We start from the raw sequence: 21518 nt of genomic DNA on the forward strand, positions 1-21518 counted from the left end.
AGGGTCAAGGCCTGAATTTTCTGGATGTCCTTAGTTCCCACTGTAGCTTTCTCTGAACGAATAAATGAAAGACAGCACCTAGCTGTTCCCATAAGGTCTGGACTTGTGTTTGTTTTCAACCCACCTTTTGGAGCCAAGGAAAGGGTGAGGGCCGTTCATGCTCAGGTTCACACTCACAGCTGGGATGGACAACTCTCTCCTGGTTGCCATGGCAGTGATGCCCTGGAGTGGGGATACTTGCCCATATTTGCAGAGCTTTCCTCCCCATGTGTGATGGTTCACCACAACTGCAGAGGAGTTGTCGGATTGAGAGTTCTGTAGCTTTCTTTACAATGAGCTCTTTATCACATCCTTGGGAGGTCAAATGGGCAGGAAAAATTAAGTGGCAAGAGGAGACAAGCTTTATGACTCTGATCAGTTCAATTTATATTTGCTGTTAGCAATATAAATTGGTTTAGTTAGGATCCTAGAAGCAGATAACAAATTAGTTAACCTTTTAAGTGATACTCATCAAACATGGGACAGGGTTTGTGTTTTAAGAAATACCTCATTTCTTTTTCAAGTTGAATGTTTGAATACCTCCTCATCTATAAACTGAGGACAGAGACAAGTTTTCTTCTATAAGCTTGTGAAAATTGAAGGAGCCAATACATGTCATGTGCCTAGAACAGTGCCTAGACTATAACAAGAGCCCAGTAAATGTTTGATGTTATTATTATTAGCTTTACTTTTATAGGACTGTGTGGTAACTTTTTAATGCAAATGACAGTTCCTTGAGTAGATATTAAGCATACCGACCAGCCTCTAGATATTTTTCTAAATCTCCCTCAAGGAGTTTACCAGTTAGTAGAGAGACCAAAGTAGAAACAAGTAGTTTCTTGAAATAGAGGCACACCCAACATATCCTGGGAAACCTCGAGGCCTGAGCACTCCAGCCTGTATGGACCAACAAGAAAAGGTCTCCATATGAGGAGGCGTTGAGCTGAAGCTCGTTTATGGCCATTCTCCTGATTTGTGGTGTATGGAGGCCAGGAGGGAGGGGCTTAATCACATTTGAAAGAGTGTCTTGAGTTTGATATTTGGACAGATAAGATGTTCTGTGTCTTGAGCCCCTCAAATATTGTAGGTTTCCCAAGGTCTGCACTCAATCAAAGTAGGTCTCCTTTACTTACATCACACTGCTTTATATTCCCATGGTTGTCAGAGGTTTTTGGTAATAATTTTGTGCCCAAAACTTTACTCATCAAATATTGGGAGAGTGATGGTTCTGAAAATCATGAGAATTAAGGCATCTTAAATTCCTGCCCACTCTTTGCACACACTACTTATCTCGTTATTCTGCCAAAATCAAGTAAATTTAAAAACCAGATGTTTCCCAAACAAACTAAATGAGCTCTAATTCAGTGCTTATTCTAATGGCTAATGATCTGATTATTTTTCTCCTCCTTTCTTACTCAGCTAACACAACCACTTTTATGTAACTTCAGAAGAAGCAAGTCACTATTCTAATTTCTGCAGAATTGCCTTGATTTAGAGAACTCAGCTGATTTAATCCTAGAGTGACCATCTCTTCATCTTGCACGTTTTCTTTAACAGCCTGGTCACTCCCCAAGCTGTTTAGAGTTTTCTGATGCAGTTGATACAGAAAGTGAAAATCCTTTTGTATGAGGTCCTATAGCAAGTTTGCTAACTTTGAGATGTGAGCTTTTGGGTTTTCTTTCTCAGTGATGTTTTTAAAATGCATACCGACTCAGACATTTGTCCAGAGTCTCAATCTTTCTGTATGTTAGGTTTTGAACACACAGCATGACTCAATGTTGGTATTCTTTTCCAGAGTAGGGTTACTCAACACGAGCAGTGCTGACATTCAAGGCTGGATCATTCTTTGTCGTGGGCGGTCTGTCTTGTGCACTGAGGATGGTCAGCAGCATCCCTGGTCTCTCCCTACTAGACACTGATAGTACCACTTCAGGTCCATCTGCATCCCCACATTGTGCCTCCAGACATTGCCACACATGCCCTAGAAAGCACTGCTGCCTGGTTGAGTACCCGCACTCTAAAGAAACACAGTTTGGTAAAGAAATGCCTAGAGGGGAATTAGCTGAGCTGAGACCAATGCCAGAGTGACAAGGAAGTGTTCAGAGTTGGAAGTCGCCCTATACGGGGGCCAGGCCTTACAAAGAAGGTAAAAGGAAGACATTCCGAGGGAGAAGTTCTAATGCTCTGGCCGCCAGTGAGCCCATACTGCCCTCCTGGTGGATTTACTCTCCTGCTGCCTGTAGAGTGACCTTAGAGGTGGCGAAGAACAGCCTCTGGGGGTGTCAGATAGAAGGCAGGGACCATGGAGCATAGCCATCGTGAGAGAGGTGTTCAGCTGGCTCTGTGTCAGAGATGGCACATTGACATGAGGCAGTTGTGTTCAACTTTGGAGCCTTTGGCAGAGAAAGCTTTCATAGTTTCAAATTCTGTATCAGTCCCTGCTTCCACCTGTGTAGTGTCCCCTTTGTATGTCTATAGATCCAGGAGAAGGCTCCCCCTTTCTGAATATGAGTGGAAGAATGTGTTGACATAAAAGGACTCAGAGATGGATGTTAGTACCACTTATAGATGAAGAAATTGAGGCATAGAGAGACAAGAAACTCATCCAAGTTTCCACAGCAGATAGGCCAAGGTCACGATTGTGACCCCAGAACCCCCACATTCCACAGACAAATTCAAAGCATGGAAAATTCTTTGAAGAGGAAAACAAGATCTGGCTGTTCTGAGGGAGATAGTTAACATTGTTGTAAAATTTTTTGATTAAGAAAAAGAAAATAAATGCTGCACCTTGAACTATTTTTTGTTGACCCTAGGGCCTGTTATTTGTAAGGGGCCTTCACTGATCTTGATTTTTTTTTGATGGGTGATTCAGGCATGATTTATTGAGGGAGATATTTTGGGACCTAAATGACCATTTCTTTCCTCTCACCCCAACCTGTTCTGTCCTCACCACTCCCAGCCCCATCTTATTCCTCAAGCATTATCTATTTCTAGAAGAGTCAGGTGTTTCAGATGAAGACTAGATGGATAGCCATTCCCTTCTCCAGGGGATCTTCCTGACCCAAGGATTGAACTCGCATCTCCGGCATTATAGGCAGATTCTTTACTGTCCGAGCTACCAGGGAAGCCCATCTTATTTCTCAAGTGTTATTTATTTCTAGAAGAATCAGGTGTTTCAGATGAATACAGGATGAATTCTTCCCAGCAGGGAAGTGTTTTGAAATAAGTAAATTTCAGCCAGTGACTCCCTAGTGATAAGGCTCTAGACCAAATGAGAGCAAAGGGAATTACAAGGCAAATCACAAAACAACAACTAAAAATTCCAATTAACAAGAATTTCACAACAAACACAGGCTGATGGCTGTTTTATTAAAGCAATGTGGTAATGTAAAACACAGCTAGAGGCCACTATGTTCTGGAAATGGAGGAAATTGGTTGAAATCATTTTTCTCTTGTGATCCCCATGTTAAGCCGCAATCAAATCCCTTTTAAGAAAAATCAATACAGTTTCTTGCTATTTTGTATTCTTTTTAAAGCCTTGGCCTTAAACTCAGTCTTTTCCGCAAGTGTTTATTTCTAAGGGGCAAACTTCAGAAATGGGAGAAAAATCAGTGTTTTTGTGTTGAGTTGTGAGAGGAAGTGGTCAACTTGACTTTGTTTGTAAATAAAATGAGCAACTTGACCTTTTCCCCTTGTATTTTTGTATTGAAAGAAGTATAATATGCCTTGATAATGATAATTAGTACAATAGCCATATAGTCTCTAAATGATTGGAATGGAGAAAAGTTTCATTTAAAATTTCAGTTTGTTCAAATAGCATATGTCCTTTTACTGGAGGTAAACTTCATGGACATGTAAGTGTGTCTGTCAGCGTGTGTATTCTCAAGCACGCAGGTACCCATTTATCCTATGTTGCGCTGTTGGTTTGAACCACAAAATAGAAAAGAATGTACATATTTTCTAACGCTTACAGGCAGTCAGCCACTCTCAGGGATGGATGAAAGTTTGTTATTTTTTTCTTTATCTTTCCATCGGCTTACACTTTGGCCTAATTCCAGTGAAACCCTAGGTCAAGGGCAACCCCCGCCTTCTACCTCCAGTGCGGATGTGGCTGGTAGAGGACTGAAAATAAATGACCATTTCTTTGGAACTAAAAGTGTCTCTTACGAGCAGAAAAATCAATTTAGCACAACTCTGGATTTGTCTATTTTAAAAGACCACTAGAAGGGAAACCATTTTGGAGTGTGTGATTCAACCTCAGGAAGAGAAGGGTGTTTCTAGGGTTCTTAGAAAATTCCCATACAAGATTGTACTTCCTGGAGTGCTTGGAAAATGACTTGTAATGGATAGTTGAGATATTCAGTTTTATCCAGCAAGTCTGTTTGTTTCATCTTTTGTTTAAAATCTTTGAATTCCTCGGAGAAGGCAATGCCACCCTACTCCAGTACTCTTGCCTGGAAAATCCCATGGACAGAGGAGCCTGGTAGGCTGCAGTCCATGGGGTCGCTAAGAGTCAGGCACGACTGAGCGACTTTAATTTCACTTTTCACTTTCATGCATTGGAGAAGGAAATGGCAACCCACTCCAGTATTCTTGCCTGGAGAATCCCAGGGACAGAGGAGCCTAGTGGGCTGCCGTCTATGGGGTTGCACAGAGTCGGACACGACTGAAGTGACTTAGCAGGTCTAGTAAAACTCTGGGTGGTAAAAGATATGTTTTGCATCTACGCAGTCCAATATGGTAGCCACTAGCCACATGTGTCCCGTCTGACTGAGGAACTGAATTTTAAATTTAATTTCATTTTCATTTAAAATATTTTGAATAGCCACATGAGGATCTTTACTGAACAGTGCCAAGTGTAGAGCATAATTACCAGTCAGCATATGTCTTTGATTTTAAATATTCCATTATATTATCACCCTAAATTTTGATTTGTAAAATGTGACAACTATTACTCTTTCTAACTGAGTGATGGTTACTTCCAGGTAATCCTTCATTTCCCATCCTCTTTGCATGCTAACAATGCATATATTAAAATACTGTGTTTTACACTTTTATTCTAATTTTGCTGCTGCACAGCATTGTTAAAGGACTCTTGCCTTCCAAATAGCTCATTATCCAAGAGCCATATATCTGGCAAGGAGTAATAAGCATTACTCATGAATTTAAGATGCCAATCTTGGGTTTTCTTTCAAAGTGTTTTCAATTTAATAAAACCAAACTTCCCATAAAAAAAATAGGGGGTTATGAAAATAGAGCCTAGAAATTAGCATGTTAAATTGCATCTTCCTTTGCCCTTTCTAATAAGTGAACTGTGAGCATTTTCTGGTTAATTAGAATGGGTATTGACTGAGGTTGAACTCTTCAGATGATTCAGACCTGATGTAATTAAGCATAGGAGAGAAAAATATACATTATAGCCAGTTGAAGCCCCAAAGTAAAATTAGATAATTGACTAATTTTAAGTCAGCAGTAGTTTAGGTATTATTTGAATCAAAAGAGAACCAACCCATTTAATTTGAAGTCATCACAAGCCTCCTCTCTTTAAGGGTTTAGGACTTAAGACGTTGAGTTTTCTCTTTGACCTGCCTGCTCTTTGAATCCAGCTAATCTTTGATACGGAGAAGACAATGGCACCCCACTCCAGTACTCTTGCCTGGAAAATCCCATGGATGGAGGAGCTTGGTGGGCTGCAGTCCATGGGGTCGCTAAGAGTCGGACACGACTGAGCGACTTCACTTTCACTTCTCACTTTTATGCATTGGAGAAAGAAATGGCAACCCACTCCAGTGTTCTTACCTGGAGAATCCCAGGGACGGGGGAGCCTGGTGGGCTGCCATCTATGGGGTCGCACAGAGTCGGACACGACTGAAGCGACTTAGCAGCAGCAGCAATCTTTGATAGAATTTCAGTAGGAGCTGCTTTGGTGATCATTTCTATTTTACTTTATTTTTGTTGTTTCTAAATTCTTTTTCCTTAACTTTATAATGCTCATATCTTCTTTGTTGTTTGATTGTATTATTCGTTTTTGTTCCTGCTAAAGCCAGTTGCCCCTTTCCTTTCACCCTTATTTGGTCCAAATATTTCTCTGAAAAATCAAGTACATATGAACTGATTTCTGCTGGGAATTTACCTGAAGGGGACTCACCAAGATCCAAAACTAACATCAAAGGGAACTGAAGGAAGGAGGTGTGTTTGAATTGAAGCAGAAAAAAAGGGAAAACAAACTTTAAAAGTTAAATTTGTTCTTGATTACAGAAGTAATTTATTATATTTTTTGGTAGAAAAATTGGATCTGCATACAAACAGATGTATTTTCCTTCTAGTTTTTTTCCTACACACATTTATATATGTGTGTTCAAATTATCTACACGTTATGAAAAGTGAAGTGTTAGTCACTCAGTCGTGTCCAACTCTGTGACCCCAAGGTCTGAGGCTACAGTCCATGGGATTCTCCAGGCATGAATACTGAAGTGGGTTGCCATTCTCTTCTCCAGGGGACCTTCCCCTCCCAGGGAACAAACCTGAGTCTCTACATTGCAGGCAGATTCTTTATGGTCTGAGCCACCAGGGAAGCCCTGTTTACATGTTATGGTTACATGTAATATTCACATTTGATATACAGTCTTGGTCTTAAATTTTACTTTATCACATTTTTTCCACTACTAAATTTTCTTCTAGAGATACTTTTTACCACATAATTCCTTCAAATACATATAGGCAAATTTCAGAGAGATGCAGGTTCTCAGTAGAATACATAATCATCATCTTTGAACATGTCTTACCATACATTTTGATGACTCTCTTTGGGTAATTCCTAGACATATGTTTGCACCCTGGAAAAGTTATGCATATTGAAGCCCTCACCAATAAGGAGTGAATGAGAGCAGAACAGATTTTAAATGTATTAGTTACATGGGAGTGGTTATGGTGAGATGAGAATTTCCTTGAGGTTATCTACTCAACTTCATCTGTATTTTTAGCTTAATTTCAAAGACATAGCACACTTTTGTCAATAATATACTCTTGTGTTTCTTTTTTTGCCGATTTAAGTTTTTATATATATTTGTGTTTATTAGTGTATTTATAATCAGATCAGATCAGATCAGATCAGTCGCTCAGTCGTGTCCGACTCTTTGCGACCCCATGAATTGCAGCACGCCAGGCCTCCCTGTCCATCACCAACTCCCGGAGTTCACTGAGACTCACATCCATCGAGTCAGTGATGCCATCCAGCCATCTCATCCTCTGTCTTCCCCTTTTCCTCCTGCCCTCAATCCCTCCCAGCATCAGAGTCTTTTCCAATGAGTCAACTCTTCACATGAGGTGGCCAAAGTACTGGAGTTTCAGCTTTAGCATCATTCCTTCCAAAGAAATCCCAGGGCTGATCTCCTTCAGAATGGATTGGTTGGATCTCCTTGCAGTCCATTTATAATCAGTGTTGCTATTTATTTCAGCCTATATTTTGAGTCTTGGTCATTATTATCTAGTGATTTTTCTTCCATATTTTATTCAAAAACATACAACATTGGGCAACTAAGCTTGAGTTTGAATGAATTAGAAATGCTCCTTTTTATTTAATTTACATCAGCTTTGTAAGTATTGCATGGTGATACTTACAAAGTATGTGGTGTAAGTATTACGTGGTGATACTTTGTGTTACACTAGGTAGCCACACATATCTACATGTAGTTTGTCGATTGCAGTCATCTGCCACAGATAGGCAATCAGGAAATTAAATGATCTCAAAGTGACTGGAACTTCCAGAATAACAATCCAAAGGTCAATGTACTTTATTTTGTTAGGAAGAAAATGTATACAAAGTAAACTACATATTAGAAGATGTAAATAGACACTAACAAAAAGAAGGAATTGCCTGCAGCAGAAAGGAATGATTAGACTAAGTAATATCAGGCAATTAAAACAGGCATAAAAGCTTTATTGCTTCTGAGTTTCCAAGACAACTCGCTTCAGTGATGGATGTTCATAAGTCTGATTCTGGACCATCAAACAGATCCTATGTTGTGGTTAACATGCATGTCCATTATAGAAGACTATGGTAAAAATGGTTTATTAAAACATATGTTTGGGCATTTAATACAGAAGTTTCAGTTTCTTGTCACTTACGCAGTACACCTCATTCCATAGTGAGCAGTCCTCAGAGTCCAGAGCCTGAACTTTTCCCTGTAATTCAAATATGTGGTTTGAATATATGTATATAATTTGAATTATTATAAAACAAGAATAATTTTGTCAGTGATTTTCCCAAATAGAGAATCCTCTTATATCAGAAAACCTGAAAGAAACTCCAGTCTGATTTGAAATTTTGTGTGCTTTCCAATATCACACATAGTTTTCAAGTAACATCATTCCTTACATCCTGAAAATGTTTCTCAGTATGAATAAACATAATGGCAATATTTTCATGAGCTGTGGAAGACAAAGTGTGGTGGGCGCATATATTTTGGAGACTATACCAGGATATATATTTCTATCTTTCTACTGGATTTTTTTTTAGGAAAGTCATTGACAAAACAATTCTCCTTAGTCCTGACCATATAAGCATTACATTGTTGGAAGAGAAAGTTTGTTGGCATGACATAAATGATAGGGCTCTTGATGTCGATGTCATGACCCACTAATCAATTATGACCCACAATTGAAAGACACTAGCATGGAAATAGAGTGCATCATTCATCTAGAGATAGATGGTTCTAAGGTTCAGGGGCACCAAAGACCTACAGAGTTTCTGCCTTTCTACTTGTCCCTCCTTGTTACAAGATGGCAGACACAACTCCAAGCATCACATCCTCAAACAAATAGATGCAAAGACAGAACAGCACTTTTCCCTAGCATGTGTATACACAGGTTTTTTTTTAATGTATGTATTTTTTAATTGAAGGATAATTGCTTTACAGGCTCAGTAACAACTTAGGTACACAGTTTTAATTAGAGGGTAATTCTTTTTCCCAGAAGCTCTGCCTCTCCTATTAGATTTCCCCTTCGGCCTAATTTATTGTTCAGCTTCCAACACAACCATTCCCTAAACCAATCACTAACGAGGGAAACAGTTGCCACATTTGGTGTGGATATGGTATTTTATAGTAATTGATGCCATAATTGGAGGAATGAGCATTTGTTTTGTGGGACAGGGGAGGGGGCTCCTCCCTCCTGAATTTATGGAAAGCCTGATGCTGGGATTAATTCCAGCACTGCCAACAAGGACCGAGTGGTGAGGAAAACTATTGGACACATGGCTAATGATGTCTGCCTGGGTCAGGAAGACATCCCCTGTAGAGAGAAATGGCAACACACTCCAGTGTTCTTGCCTGGAGAATCCCATGGACAGAGGAGTCTGGCAGGCTACAGTCCATGGGGTCACAAAGAGTTGGACATGACTGAGCGACTAGCACTTTCTTTCATATTTGCCAAGGCATTTTGACTACACTTCTGCCACGGTCTTAACACTATTAGGCTTTCTCTTATCATTATTTGACTTCCCTGGTGGCTCAGATGGTAAAGCATCTGTCTACAATGTGAGAGACCTGGGTTCGATCCCTGGGTTGGGAAGATTCCCTGGAGAAGGAAATGGCAACCCACTCCAGTACTCTTGCCTTGAAAATCCCATGGACGGAGGAGCTCGGTGCAGGCTACTATCCATGGGGTCACAAAGAGTCAGGCATGACTGAGCGACTTCACTTTCACTTTATCATTATTTGTGAGCTTATTTTAGCCCTTTGGTAGATTCTAGATTCCTTAAGGATGGGGACTTACCATTTTTATCAGGTCATGGAATACTGCCTTACCCTAGAGGGTGATTAATAAATACATACTAAATTGATTAGAATTGGCCTATGTCAGTTGATTAAAAGCTTTCTTTCTGACTTTTTAATTTATTCTAAATTCTTTAAAATCAGGTTATTTGCTTGAACATTGACACCCTTCTAGTAATGTTTATTCATTCCAGAAAATGATTAAGGGGCCTTAATCATAAAGGTATTGGAATAAAGTTACTGTGGGTACTGTGTAATATAAACGCTAAAAAAACCTGTTTACAATTCTGTTTGGGTGTAGGAGGAAAAAAAATTCAAATATAAATATAAGTGGGAAAGTAAAGCTGTACTGAGTCCATTTTATGCATCTGTTAACATTTTGAAGACTATACAGTAGAATTTATCATCTTAAAGATTATGAAGTGAAAGAAATGACTTGTATATAAAATCACTGTGATTCCCTATTTGAAGCTCCATTTAATATAAGTTTTCTTAGGAAAATACCTCAAAGATTTAAAATTCAGCACATTATTTTATGTATCACATAATTTCATCAAAAAATTGCTTTCAGTAGAATGAGATCAAAAGACCAGATTCTGGTTATTAATGTGGTGTGAAGTATAAAGCCAGTGCTCCAAGTTTTCATTTGTTTTGTAATATAAACATTTCAGAAAAGCTTATCTTTTTAATGTAAAGAATTCTTCATATAAACTTCCCTCATTTGGTTCTGGCTTCCCAGGTGTTTCAGTGCTAAAGAATTCTCTTGCCAATGCAGGAGATGCAGATTAGATCCCTGGGTTGGGAAGATTCCCTGGAGGAGGAAATGGCATCCCCCTCTAGTATTCTTCCCTGGGAAATCTCATGAATAGAGGAGTCTGGTGGGCTACCATCCATGGGGTCACAAAGAGTTGGACATGACTGAGCAACTGAACAACAACGTTTTGTTCTGGCTCAGTGACTATATACTTCTTCATAATTTTTCACATTATCAACTATTACAACTACTATATAAACTTCTATTTTTTAAAAGTTTTGAGATGGTATAATTTAAATTGTCTCTAAAAAGAAATATAGTCCTTATTTGCCTGCAGAATGGTCAATTTGTAGGTGTAAATGAGCAGTTCCTATCTTATTCAAGAAGATCCATTTATAATATCTTCTTTCCAGTTACATGAAATTTTAAGTTTAATTCAGCACAAAATCAGGAATGATTTTTTAAACTTTTTATTGTTTGCTTATTTTTAGTTACAGAATTTACTAAGTAAGGTGGTGGTAGGAAAAAATCTTTGTGTTCTTGTGTCTTTCTGAAAGCAACTGAAGTATTTACTTCAGGTCTCTTCTCATTTTCTGATCTTTTAATCCTGGAAAAAAATTGCAAAAGAAGCAAGTAAAACAATTTACAAATATTCTTAGTGAGTACCATTTATAGTAACAAATATGGGTTCAATTTTGCCAAAACAATATTATAGCCATTGAAGTTGAACTCTATAATTTTCAAACTTTCTTTGTTGTCTCATAGTCATTAGATATGAGGTGTCAGGATGGAGGCCCCTGCCTTCAGAATACTTAAAACAATTATTGAATAATAAAATAACAATTGCTGTCTTTTGTTGAGTACTTTCTGCATGGTCATTTCTGAACTCATCACTTTATTTTCTTAAGACAACTCTAAGATGCTATCACTATTTAACTCTAATTTTAGATGGGAATTTTAAAGAGTTCAAACCACCTGTTCAAAATCACCTTTCCTTGAATAGCCCTGGCAAGGTTTATAAAGTTCATAACATTAATTATTAATAAAGATATAAATGCATTTTTTGAGATAAACACATTTTCTATACAAAGAGGTAACCTGTACCTTAGACTAGAATAATCAACTGTAGGCACCAGATTATTTGGGATACAATCATTTTTCAAATATGCTCCATATTTTCCACAAATATGCCTGTGTTCTCCACAAATATTCCCATAATTTTGAAGCCTTATATAACATATAATTTTTATTGGAAAACTATGGTATTTGTTCTTAGACAAAGGCTTGAAAGTTATTTGATTTAGTTACTTCCTCTCATTTTAAAGGGAAAACACCCATATAGTTGAAGTGACTTGTTAAACAGCATCTCCTTTTTGGGTGCAGAGTTATAACTGGAACTCAGGTATCCCGGCTCCCCATCCAGGTCATTTCTACCCCACCCCTCACTTTCTCAGTAGAAAATCATTAATAACATTTATAGCTTGGAATTACATTTGAAGACATGCATACAGTAGAATTACATAATCTCTTATACACAAAAGTGAGGGTTTATATATATGGATAAGGGTCACTTATTGACTATTTCCCACTCACTTGGAAGAGTGGGAAAGAGCTTTCTGTAATGAAAGGATATTTTGTCCTTTACTGTGAAGACTTATTGCTAAAAGCTTAATCTACAGAATCCCAGCACTGAAAAGGAATCTGGCAATCTGTCTAGTTTAGCTTCCTCCAAGTTAGATTAAAAACCACTTTAAACAAGTAATTTTCCTTTAGGTTTTTAAAGAGACCTCCCACCTACCTGTTCAAATATCTGAATCCCCTCACTGGCAAAAATTACCCTTTTAAAAGAAATCTCCGGTTCAATTCTAGCCTATTATTGCTGGTCAAACCTTTGAAAGATAAAGAGAACTAATGTTCCCTTATAGTACTGTCTGTAAAATTAACAGGTTTCAATAATAGATATTCTGGTAGGAATGCAAAGTAATTATAGAGTTTAAACCCACCATAAAAGCTATCATGTTAATTCTAAGCCATATAGATGAACTCATTTATAATATAAACTTACAGCACACACTTGGACTAACCAAATCACTGAGCTGTAGCTACTGAAACTGTAGGCCTTGGACTGTGAGAGATTTTCAGTCTCTGGGGGGGCCATTTTCACTCGACCATTTTCATAAGTGTTGTAGTGACTTCAAGGTATACTCACCACTTCCTCCCGCTTGGTCTTGTCTGTTGCTGGCCAAGCTTCCAGAGGCAGGTCAGGAAGCATGGGGGGCAGAGGCTGCATGGGGAATATCGGAGGCAGAGGTGGCTGTGGCGGCAAGGGCTGGATGGGGTGCACAGGTGGCTGGGGCTGCAGGGGCTGCAGGGGCTGCAAGGGCTGCAAGGGCTGCATGGGCTGCATGGGCTGCAGGGGCTGGTGAGGCTGCAGGGGCTGGTGAGGCTGCGGCTGGATGGACTGGGGCTGGAAGGGCTGCTGGGCGGGCAGAGGGAGGTTTGGCTGGTGGTGTTGGGTTGGAGTCATGGAGTGTTGGCCAGGAACTGGCATCATTGGCTGCTGGGGGACCACGGGCTGCTGAGCTGGCACCATGGGGATGTGGTGATGAGGCTGCAGGGCGTGATTCTGGGGAGTCTGCTGGGACACCACGGGAATGATTTGGTGGTGCAGCCATCCACCCATGGGTTCGTAACCATAGGAAGGGTACTGGTGAGAAACAAAGAGTCAGGTTTACCATCAGCTCCATTGACTTCCAACTGGAGAAGCAGCAATGTTTTCTTTGTCATTATGGCAATATTAATATTTACTCAATTTTTTTTCCTGTGCAAGAATTTCTAACTGTGTATACAGATTTGACCGCTTACCAACTAAAGTTCCCATTAGTGTCTATATGTGGCATAGATATGTTGCCTCGCTTAAAAAGGGAATTGAAATGCATGCTTAATATTTTAAGGGAATAAAGAACCAAAAACATCTACATACCGGGTGTCTTATCATGCTCTGGTACCACTTCAGAGGGGTGAGCACCTTAAGAGAAAGAGAGATTAGAATACATTTGTTTTAATTTAGTTGCATGAAATATAAACTCACTAATGCAGTCTCGTCAATACTGATACCCTGAAAATAGGAGTTCTAAGGAAGAAAGAATAAGGTAAACATTTGTTAGGTGCTTCCTATGTGTGAGGTTCCACCTTACAGCCATCACACACATGAGCTCATGAGCTTGACTGAGATTATAAAAGTTGTAAGTCCGTTTAATTCCTCAGTCCTGCTCTTTTTTACAAGAGAAAAAAACAGAAAATTAATGTGATATAATTTTAATTATATCCTTTTTTGATGTGATGTAACAATGAAACAAAATAAAGGAGGCAGAAACACTGTACCTTATACTAGAAACACAGGTTTTCAGGTCACATATGTCATCCTTTTAAGATATAACAGAAAGTCTTGCCTCAAATTTTTATTAACACTTTTTCTCAGTTTGTATGGGTAAACAAACTCATGGATTGTCATTTGAACCTATGAAAGAAGTAAGATTTTTCCTTCTTTCTAAGCGGTATGTATTTGGTTCACCCCAGGTCCAGCGACTCCTTCAGATCATATTTGATATCAATACAATAAACAATTATTAACTTTGCTCAACTCATACTTAACAAAGCACCTTTGATATTGCTTAACTATTTTGCTCCCCAAACAATATTTTGAAGGCAGGGTATTATCATTATTTCCCTTCTCCAGATGAGGAAACCAAAATTTCTAGAGAGAGAAAACAATTGACCTAATGTCTCATGGTAAGTATGGGGGTGAGGAGAGCCTCATACCCAATTTCCAGAAATCTCATGCTTTCCATTGCTCTCACAGACCACTTGGTCACTAATATCTCAGTAAGGACAAATGAGGGAGATACACAGAGTGTGACTATCTTAGAATCAGGAGTTTTCCAGCTGGAAAGGATCTTAAATAGCATCTTACCTGATTCCCCATGTTTTACAGGCTGGGATAGAACAAAGCTGTTCAGCCAGAGTTCATTTCTGCCCTACTGTGCAGTCCCCCTGAATGGTAGTTCATGGGAGATAAACTTTATAGCCATATAAGGAGGAGGAACTGAGTCAGAAAGGCCAGGTGGGAGGGTTCTGGGGCAATGAAGGCTTGGGATGACCCACCAGGGCTTAAACCAGGAAGCTGGTAGTGAGAACTGAAAAAGTGGGACTGAGAAACATCTTGAATGAAGAATCAACACACTATTCTTTACAGAGCCCAGGGCATTGTTAACTCAAACAATGGTCAAAATTAGTAAAGAGAAAAATTACCTCATAGCTGAAGTTGATATAACCAGGGTGCCCAGGATGAGGTGGTAGCTTTTATAGGAAGGGGGAAAGGAGAAGAAAAAGAATGATAAAGAGGAAGAGAAAAGGGAGGGGGAGAGAAAGAAGGGGAGAGAGAGAGAGAGGGAAAGAGATTAAGTCAATATGCAATTTTCACATTAAGAGAGACTGCAGCTACTTTTAAAAAATCTATATAGTGCAGAATATATTTGAGGTCTACTTTTAGTTTGAACATGTGCCCTGTGTAGGAGAGGAGCCCTCTTATTTTAAAGAGGTCCAGAACAACTAGATGTCCTAGGAACAGAAACCAGCACACATTTATCCTCCCCTGATCTTCAGACACCTCTCCGTCCATGTTGTCAATCAGTCTTACTCTAGCCCACCCATCATTTTATTTCTTGATGAAGCTGTCTACTGAAAAAATATTCACAACCTAAAAGTTGAGAGTTATAGTTTATTCAGCGGGAATTTTTAGGACTTCAAGACCAGGAGGCAACATCTCAAGTTACCCAGAGAGAACTGCTCCGAGGAGGCGATGGTGGGGAGCCAGGATATATAAGAATTTTGTAACAAAGGGCAGGTGGACTGAATGTCAAAAGATTATTGTTAATGAAAGAAAACCAGATATCTCAAGGAATTTAGTGCTTTTTCTGTATACAGGAAGATGGAGGAGTCTGGGCTCACTGAAATCATTCCTTTGATCTGCAGCTCAGCTATCTGGGGCCAGCATCCTGTATTCTCCTTCCCTGAAAGTTTCCTCAGGGCTCATCTTTGGGAGTGACTGCAATCTGGTGGCTTCTAGATGGCAAGTATTCCTTCCTCCCTGAGGTCCCCTAGGGCTCACCAGCTCACCCTGAAGGGGGCTGCAATCACTGATGACTGTGACATCCTTGGTTTACTGATATGGCAGGCAATATTCCTTGTCTCAAAACTCACTTCAAGTTGGGAAGAAGGATATGTTTTTCTTACACAATTACAAAATGCCAGCAAGAAGAGAATTGTCTGACGAACATTCCCTTATAGATCAGGAGGTGGCTATGTGGTTAAGTAAAAGATATTACTCATAATTGGCATGCTAAGTAAATAACGCATGAGCAGCAACAAAAGAAACAACTATGTGAATTGAAGCATGTGAAAACAAGATGGGTGTGGCACAGTGGAAACAGTATAAATCACATGGGAAATGCAAGAGTTGATTTATGAAGTTTTGGCTGATTCTTTTTATTATTCTGTCATCTTTTTATGATTCTGTCAATGTTTCTATGGTAGAAAAATTTTGAAGCTCAAAATAAAAAACAACCTGAATAATTATCGAAACCAGGACTGTCTGTCTTGTCAAAAGTGGAGGCCAAGTGATTGATGCCTGCATTGTGGAATTCTGGTTGGCCCTGAGGGGTGGGGGGAAGGGGGAGAGGAGGACCTTTCAGACCATCCCCCTCAGGCTGTGAGCTGATTAAGGCTCTGTTCTTTTAAAATGCTCAAATTTCATAAGAGGGTTTATTCCTCTCATCTGAGTGTGAATTGTTTTCCTTTTAGTTAACTGCCTTTCCTCTATATTCTTGATTGAAGCCCTCAGAGAATAGGGGTGTTAAATTGAAGAGGGGAAAAAGGACTGAATTTGCAATGCTGGGGCCCTCAGGGACCTAGGAATTGCCACAATGCAGGATTTCAGGAAGGCAGAGCATAGAATCTTGGTCTTATGGGTGAGAGAGGAAGAGAGGAGGCAGATATTCAAGCTTTGCTGGCTTCTGGTTGTATCAACTGCTCTTTAGGCCACTGAAAAACAGATGGATCCTGCTTTGCCTGCATGTGATCTAACCTCTTGTGTACCTGTATTTAGAGACAATTGGTCAGACCTCCCAGCCCTTGGTACATCTGAATATAACATGTATCCATATGTATTGAACATAGATTGGATTCCAGGCAACCACACGGACGTCCTTCGCTTAACAGGTACACTCAAAAGGATGAGGTCTCTTAGAACAGGGAGATGGTTCAAGAAAGGAATTCCTAACACAAAATCTTACCCTCTGAAGGTCAACAGCAGTGGACATGGGGGAGCAGGAAAATATTTGGACACTTATGAAAAGCTGAATTCTAGAGAAAACTGACATTTTTGTAATATTTGCCTAAGGCTGGTTGAATACTTTCTCTGGAGGCCTTTCAAGGGTCCCTTCCAAAAGTTTCCTCCATCTAGAGATGGGTGATGATATTTACAGTCTAATTGTTCCAATAGAATCTCCTGGGGTGCTTGTTAAAATACAGAGTCCTGGGCCCCACCCCAACTGTACTCAATCAGAATCTTTGACAGAAGCATCTGGGAATCCATTTTTTATAACAAGCTTTTCAAAGTGTTTCTTAAACACAGAGACATTTGAGGAAATCTGATCATGTACTGTTTTAAACCCTAACGCTTACCCACTGTGGGGCAGACTTTTGTTTCCAAGCTTGTGAAACTGGACATTTACTTTTGAAGGAGGGGTTTTACTCACAGGCATAGAGAAGGCTGCTCCCAGGAGGCAGGCAAACAAAATCCAGGTCCCCATTTCTTGATAGCCCTGAAATACAAGTCAACACCCACTTTTCTTATCTCTTCTCAAAGAAGGACATAATTAATGCTTCATAAAACCCACATAAAAATCTATATTAGTCTGTTGCTAATAAAAAGGATGGACCATTTCTTGTGAGATTACTTCATTCCTATATGATTCCAGTTCTCAACCCATTTTATTGTTTCTGGAATTACAGTGGTAATAAAGATGTTTTTCATTTAGGTTGAGAGCTGAACAAGCTTTAGGGACATAAATGACATGAATTTGCAGGCCATTTTCCTATACCTATATAGCCTGTAGAGTCATAGAAGCTAAATGTAGGTTATAATTAAAATGATTAAAAATAGAATTAACTTTAAAAACTGAGATCATCAAGGTGCATACTATTTGATACTTTTAGAACCAGGAGGCACAGAAACGTTGGTTTTGGTACCATCCACCTGAGCACTGCTACTGTTAAAGATCAGTCATCTGAGAAAATAGAATAAGGAAGGAATAGAATTTAATTTCAGGTGTTCTGACTGACAGGACTTAAGACCCTCAGGTAACATCCTTGAGCTCCAGATGTGGAGCAAAAGATGTGGTTGAAGAGAGGGGAGAGGACGGTGCTAATATTCTGTTATTATTCTCTGAACGTCGAATGGCTTTTATTGAAAAGATTCCATATTTAGATGATGACATTTTCCTTTTGTTTGACACTGCACTGTAATTATTCCACAAATAAGACCCTTGGAACCTGAAGCAAAACAAGCCATCCTAGAATACATTGCCTTGTGGTGCAAATTACTGGCTAACTTTGAGAACTGTCAGAAGAAAAGCCTTAAATTTGCATCGGAAATGAGTATCGGGTGTGATAATGCAGGCTATGAGAGGTACACTGACATTTTTACCTCCTAAATCTGTTTTTTTTGAAGTTTGCATTCATGAGGAAAACCATTTTGTTGATGGTTCTGTTTGATGGAATTAAATGAAATGTTTTTCAAAGTAATGTATCACAGCCTGTGAAAAATTACTTTTGCCTTAATTGATAAGTAATTAAATATTTTGCTGTGAAATTTGGCCCTGAAAAGTGCTTTGGGATTCTGGACCTAAAATTTAAAGAAATATAAACAAACATTTTGCTGCATGAGAAAGTAATAATTCATTTAAATAATCAGTTTAATTTAATCATGGTCCAGCTGAAGAAGCAACTGAATATTGACAATATAAGTTATTAGAAATGCAGAACACATTTGTATCTTTTGAACATGAAATGCAGAAAAAGAAGTAAGTACAATAGAAAGGATACCAAATTATGAATAAAATCCACATACCTTTGAACACACGTTCTCAGTAAGTTTCTGTCTGAAACTCAGGGATGCTTGATTCTTTAGATTTCTTCCAACTAAGAGCTCATTTTATACCATTCACAGCATCTAGAGCAACCAATCAGGTTTCTGAAGGAAAAATGTGTTGAGTGTAACTAAAAATCCCTGCATCATGACTTTTAGAAGCTGTGATCAAATATAAGACTGTATGTTGTGATTAGTGCATATAGTCTTTCATTATAGGCAATAATAGGTTTAACAGGCAAAAAAATTCATCAGTCTGTTTTTAGGTCAGCAAATGAGTTGACTGCACATGCTGATATATTCAGATTTACTATTAAGAAACAGCCATGTTATTGTCTGTTCCCTGGTTCTAACAAACATAACATTGTTCTTTACCAAAAAAATGTTAGATGGCTGAGTTTCTATAGTCTAATCAATGTGCCCTCTAGGTTTCCCCAGCCCTCAGATCAAGATAAATTGATTGAAATCTCCATTCTGGTAAAATCCCAACGCTCTTGCCAATAATTCTCTGAGGAATTATAATTTCAGGATCACCACTGCTCTTTTTGCTACTTCCATTTAAGATATTTTCTCTGTTCCCTGTGAAAATTCCTTTATCACCTTCTCCAAACTTTATCAACCTTTATGGTGATAAAGGAATCACCTTTATCACCATTCTGGTGTCCATGGAAAGAGAGGATAAAGGCCCTTCTCCTTGGCCTCATTCTGCAACCCATCTGCCATCCAAGCCACCATGAACTCAAGGTTCTCCCAGTAACCAAACTTTTACTCATGATTTGAAGAACAGGCCAGGGACATACCACATACCACACCACACACTGAAAAACACATTTTGATTCCTGCAAACAAATGTATATCACAGGAAGCATTGCCCTGGCTCCCCCACCCCACACAGCAGCTCAGCCTCTCTTAGTGGCTGATGGCCCTTCTTAACCTACATCCTTCTGGCCCAATCCCTTGTTCTCTCATAAGCAAATCCGAATTCTACTCTTTTTTTTTTTTTCTTTCAGAAACTCCTAACTGTCCTTTTAGTTATCTTATCCCCATGTTCACAGCAGCCTCTCCTTTGCCTGAAGAACAACCAAAGCCCTGTTCTGAGAGGACCTCCAGTCTAGCTATTAAATTTTTTTATTCTTCTACCTTAGTAAAGCATATGGATTTTTATTTTGTTCTAAAATATGATCAGTAAAAAAGCAAAATTTGTTGGAGAAGGAAATGGCAACCCATTCTAGTATTCTTGCCAGGAGAACCCCATGGATAGAGGAGCTGAGCGAGGTGTCGCAAAGAGTCGGACATGGCTTAGCAACTAAACAGCAACAGCTGTATAGCACAGGGAACTATATTCAATATTCTGTGATAAACCATAATGGAAAAGAATATTAAAAAAGATGAATATATTAAAAAAAAACACAAAATTTGTGACTATTGATAAGAGGTAGTTGATGAGGAGTCTATCATTATTCAATCAATAAAGGAAATTCTCATTATATGCCCAGATACTGCTAGCAGTATAGCTGGATCTTTTTGACTACTTAAGTATTTCTAAAGTTTGTTCATGTACATATATCTTTATATTGATACTCCACATTGGCTGAATTAAATTCAAGGAGATAATATCCATGAAAAGCAATATAGTACTAAGAACTGGAGGTTAGACTTACCTGTGGGTCCTGAACCCAGCTTCACCAAGGGGTTGAGGGACTTGAGAAGATATGTAGCCTATCTGAGCCTCAGTTTTCTCATCAGTGAAATGAGGACAACTCTAGAGCCTACAAGAGGATTCGTGTAAAAACTAAATGAGAGACATCTCTGGGGGGAATGGAAAGTTATCACCTTCCTCAACCCCAGGACTTGGTACACAGTTAAGGTTTAAAAATGCTAACAAATTAGATTCTAAGATAATCCTTGGGGATGAATTAGTAGAAAATGAATAACCGTTGAGAAGAAAGGTAAGGTAGACCTTTCAACCATAGAGATAGAGAGAAATTACAAAAGAGAAAGTGGAAAGTTATAAGAGGCAAGTATGTGATTGAAAAGGAACATAGAATATGCTTCTAAAAGTCAATTGTGTCCATAGTTTGCATTTATTCATGAGTGCATTCATTATATGTCAAAGGTAAGAAGGATTCCTTTTGAAGGAAGTTGCAAAATGGATGGAGAATTGGTATCAGCTTACTTGGAGGGAGAGGAGGTGGGAGGTGTGTGGCAAGGAGATAAGGGAGAGTAGGAGGGACAGTAAGAGGGAGAGGAAGGAAAATGTAGATCATATTATATGCTTTCGCAATCTTTCTCCTCATTTTATTTAACTACATATATTGAAGTGCCTGAAAAGATTAAGGACAAGTCATTTTTGAACTAAAAGTGGTTTTGTAGGTTTATAAAACGTGTCTCATTATTTTGCCTCACCTTTCAACAATGAGAAAGAGTCATACATTTGGCCACAAGGATCAGCAAAATGATTCTTTATTATGGCATTAATTTCTCTGGTCCATCAGATAGTGAGTCATTGCCAATCCACCATGGGCACTTGTTCAGTGTAAGGGTAAATACAATAGAAACAATGTGGTTCCTTCTATTTATTTCCCCCCACTGAATATCCCAAGTCACAAGGTACTAAAATATGGATCTCTATGCTTGAAATCTCTTCCACTAATTTAGGTCCCACAGGCAATTTAACAGTTACTCAATGTTTTTCAATTGAAAATTTTTTCCTATAAGCAGTTGTTTCATTTATGAATAAGTT

At 38.9% G+C, this 21518-nt stretch overlaps 2 protein-coding genes across 8 annotated transcripts in view; one reads left to right on the top strand and one right to left on the bottom strand.

The window, feature by feature from the left end:
- Nucleotides 1–21518, top strand: part of ARHGAP6 (Rho GTPase activating protein 6) — a 790573-nt gene that overhangs the window by 384037 nt on the left and 385018 nt on the right. The window lies entirely within an intron of this gene.
- Nucleotides 11057–18885, bottom strand: AMELX (amelogenin X-linked). Of its 2 annotated transcripts, XM_025277138.2 has the most exons (6): nt 18758–18885; nt 17385–17450; nt 14878–14925; nt 13550–13594; nt 12776–13273; nt 11057–11173 (listed from the first exon to the last, which is right to left on the bottom strand). In XM_025277138.2, exons 2-6 carry the CDS (start codon nt 17436–17438, stop codon nt 11168–11170), a joined length of 651 nt encoding a protein of 216 aa, XP_025132923.2. In that variant the 5' UTR covers nt 17439–17450; nt 18758–18885; the 3' UTR covers nt 11057–11167. The 2 variants fall into 2 exon arrangements, with proteins under 2 accessions (XP_025132923.2, XP_044793298.1); XM_044937363.1 differs by lacking the exon at nt 14878–14925.

The sequence above is a fragment of the Bubalus bubalis genome, chromosome X (assembly GCF_019923935.1).
Source record: "Bubalus bubalis isolate 160015118507 breed Murrah chromosome X, NDDB_SH_1, whole genome shotgun sequence".
In the NCBI taxonomy this organism is placed as follows: Eukaryota; Metazoa; Chordata; class Mammalia; order Artiodactyla; family Bovidae; genus Bubalus; species Bubalus bubalis.

Coding starts and splice junctions, on each gene's coding strand:
- AMELX (XM_025277138.2), bottom strand. CDS start 17,438: ATGGGGACCTGGATTTTGTTTGCCTGCCTCCTGGGAGCAGCCTTCTCT. Junction 13,595..14,877: donor ATATCAACTTCAGCTATGAG/GTAATTTTTCTC, acceptor CTTTCTCTTAAG/GTGCTCACCCCTCTGAAGTG. Junction 13,274..13,549: donor AGAGCATGATAAGACACCCG/GTATGTAGATGT, acceptor GTTTCTCACCAG/TACCCTTCCTATGGTTACGA.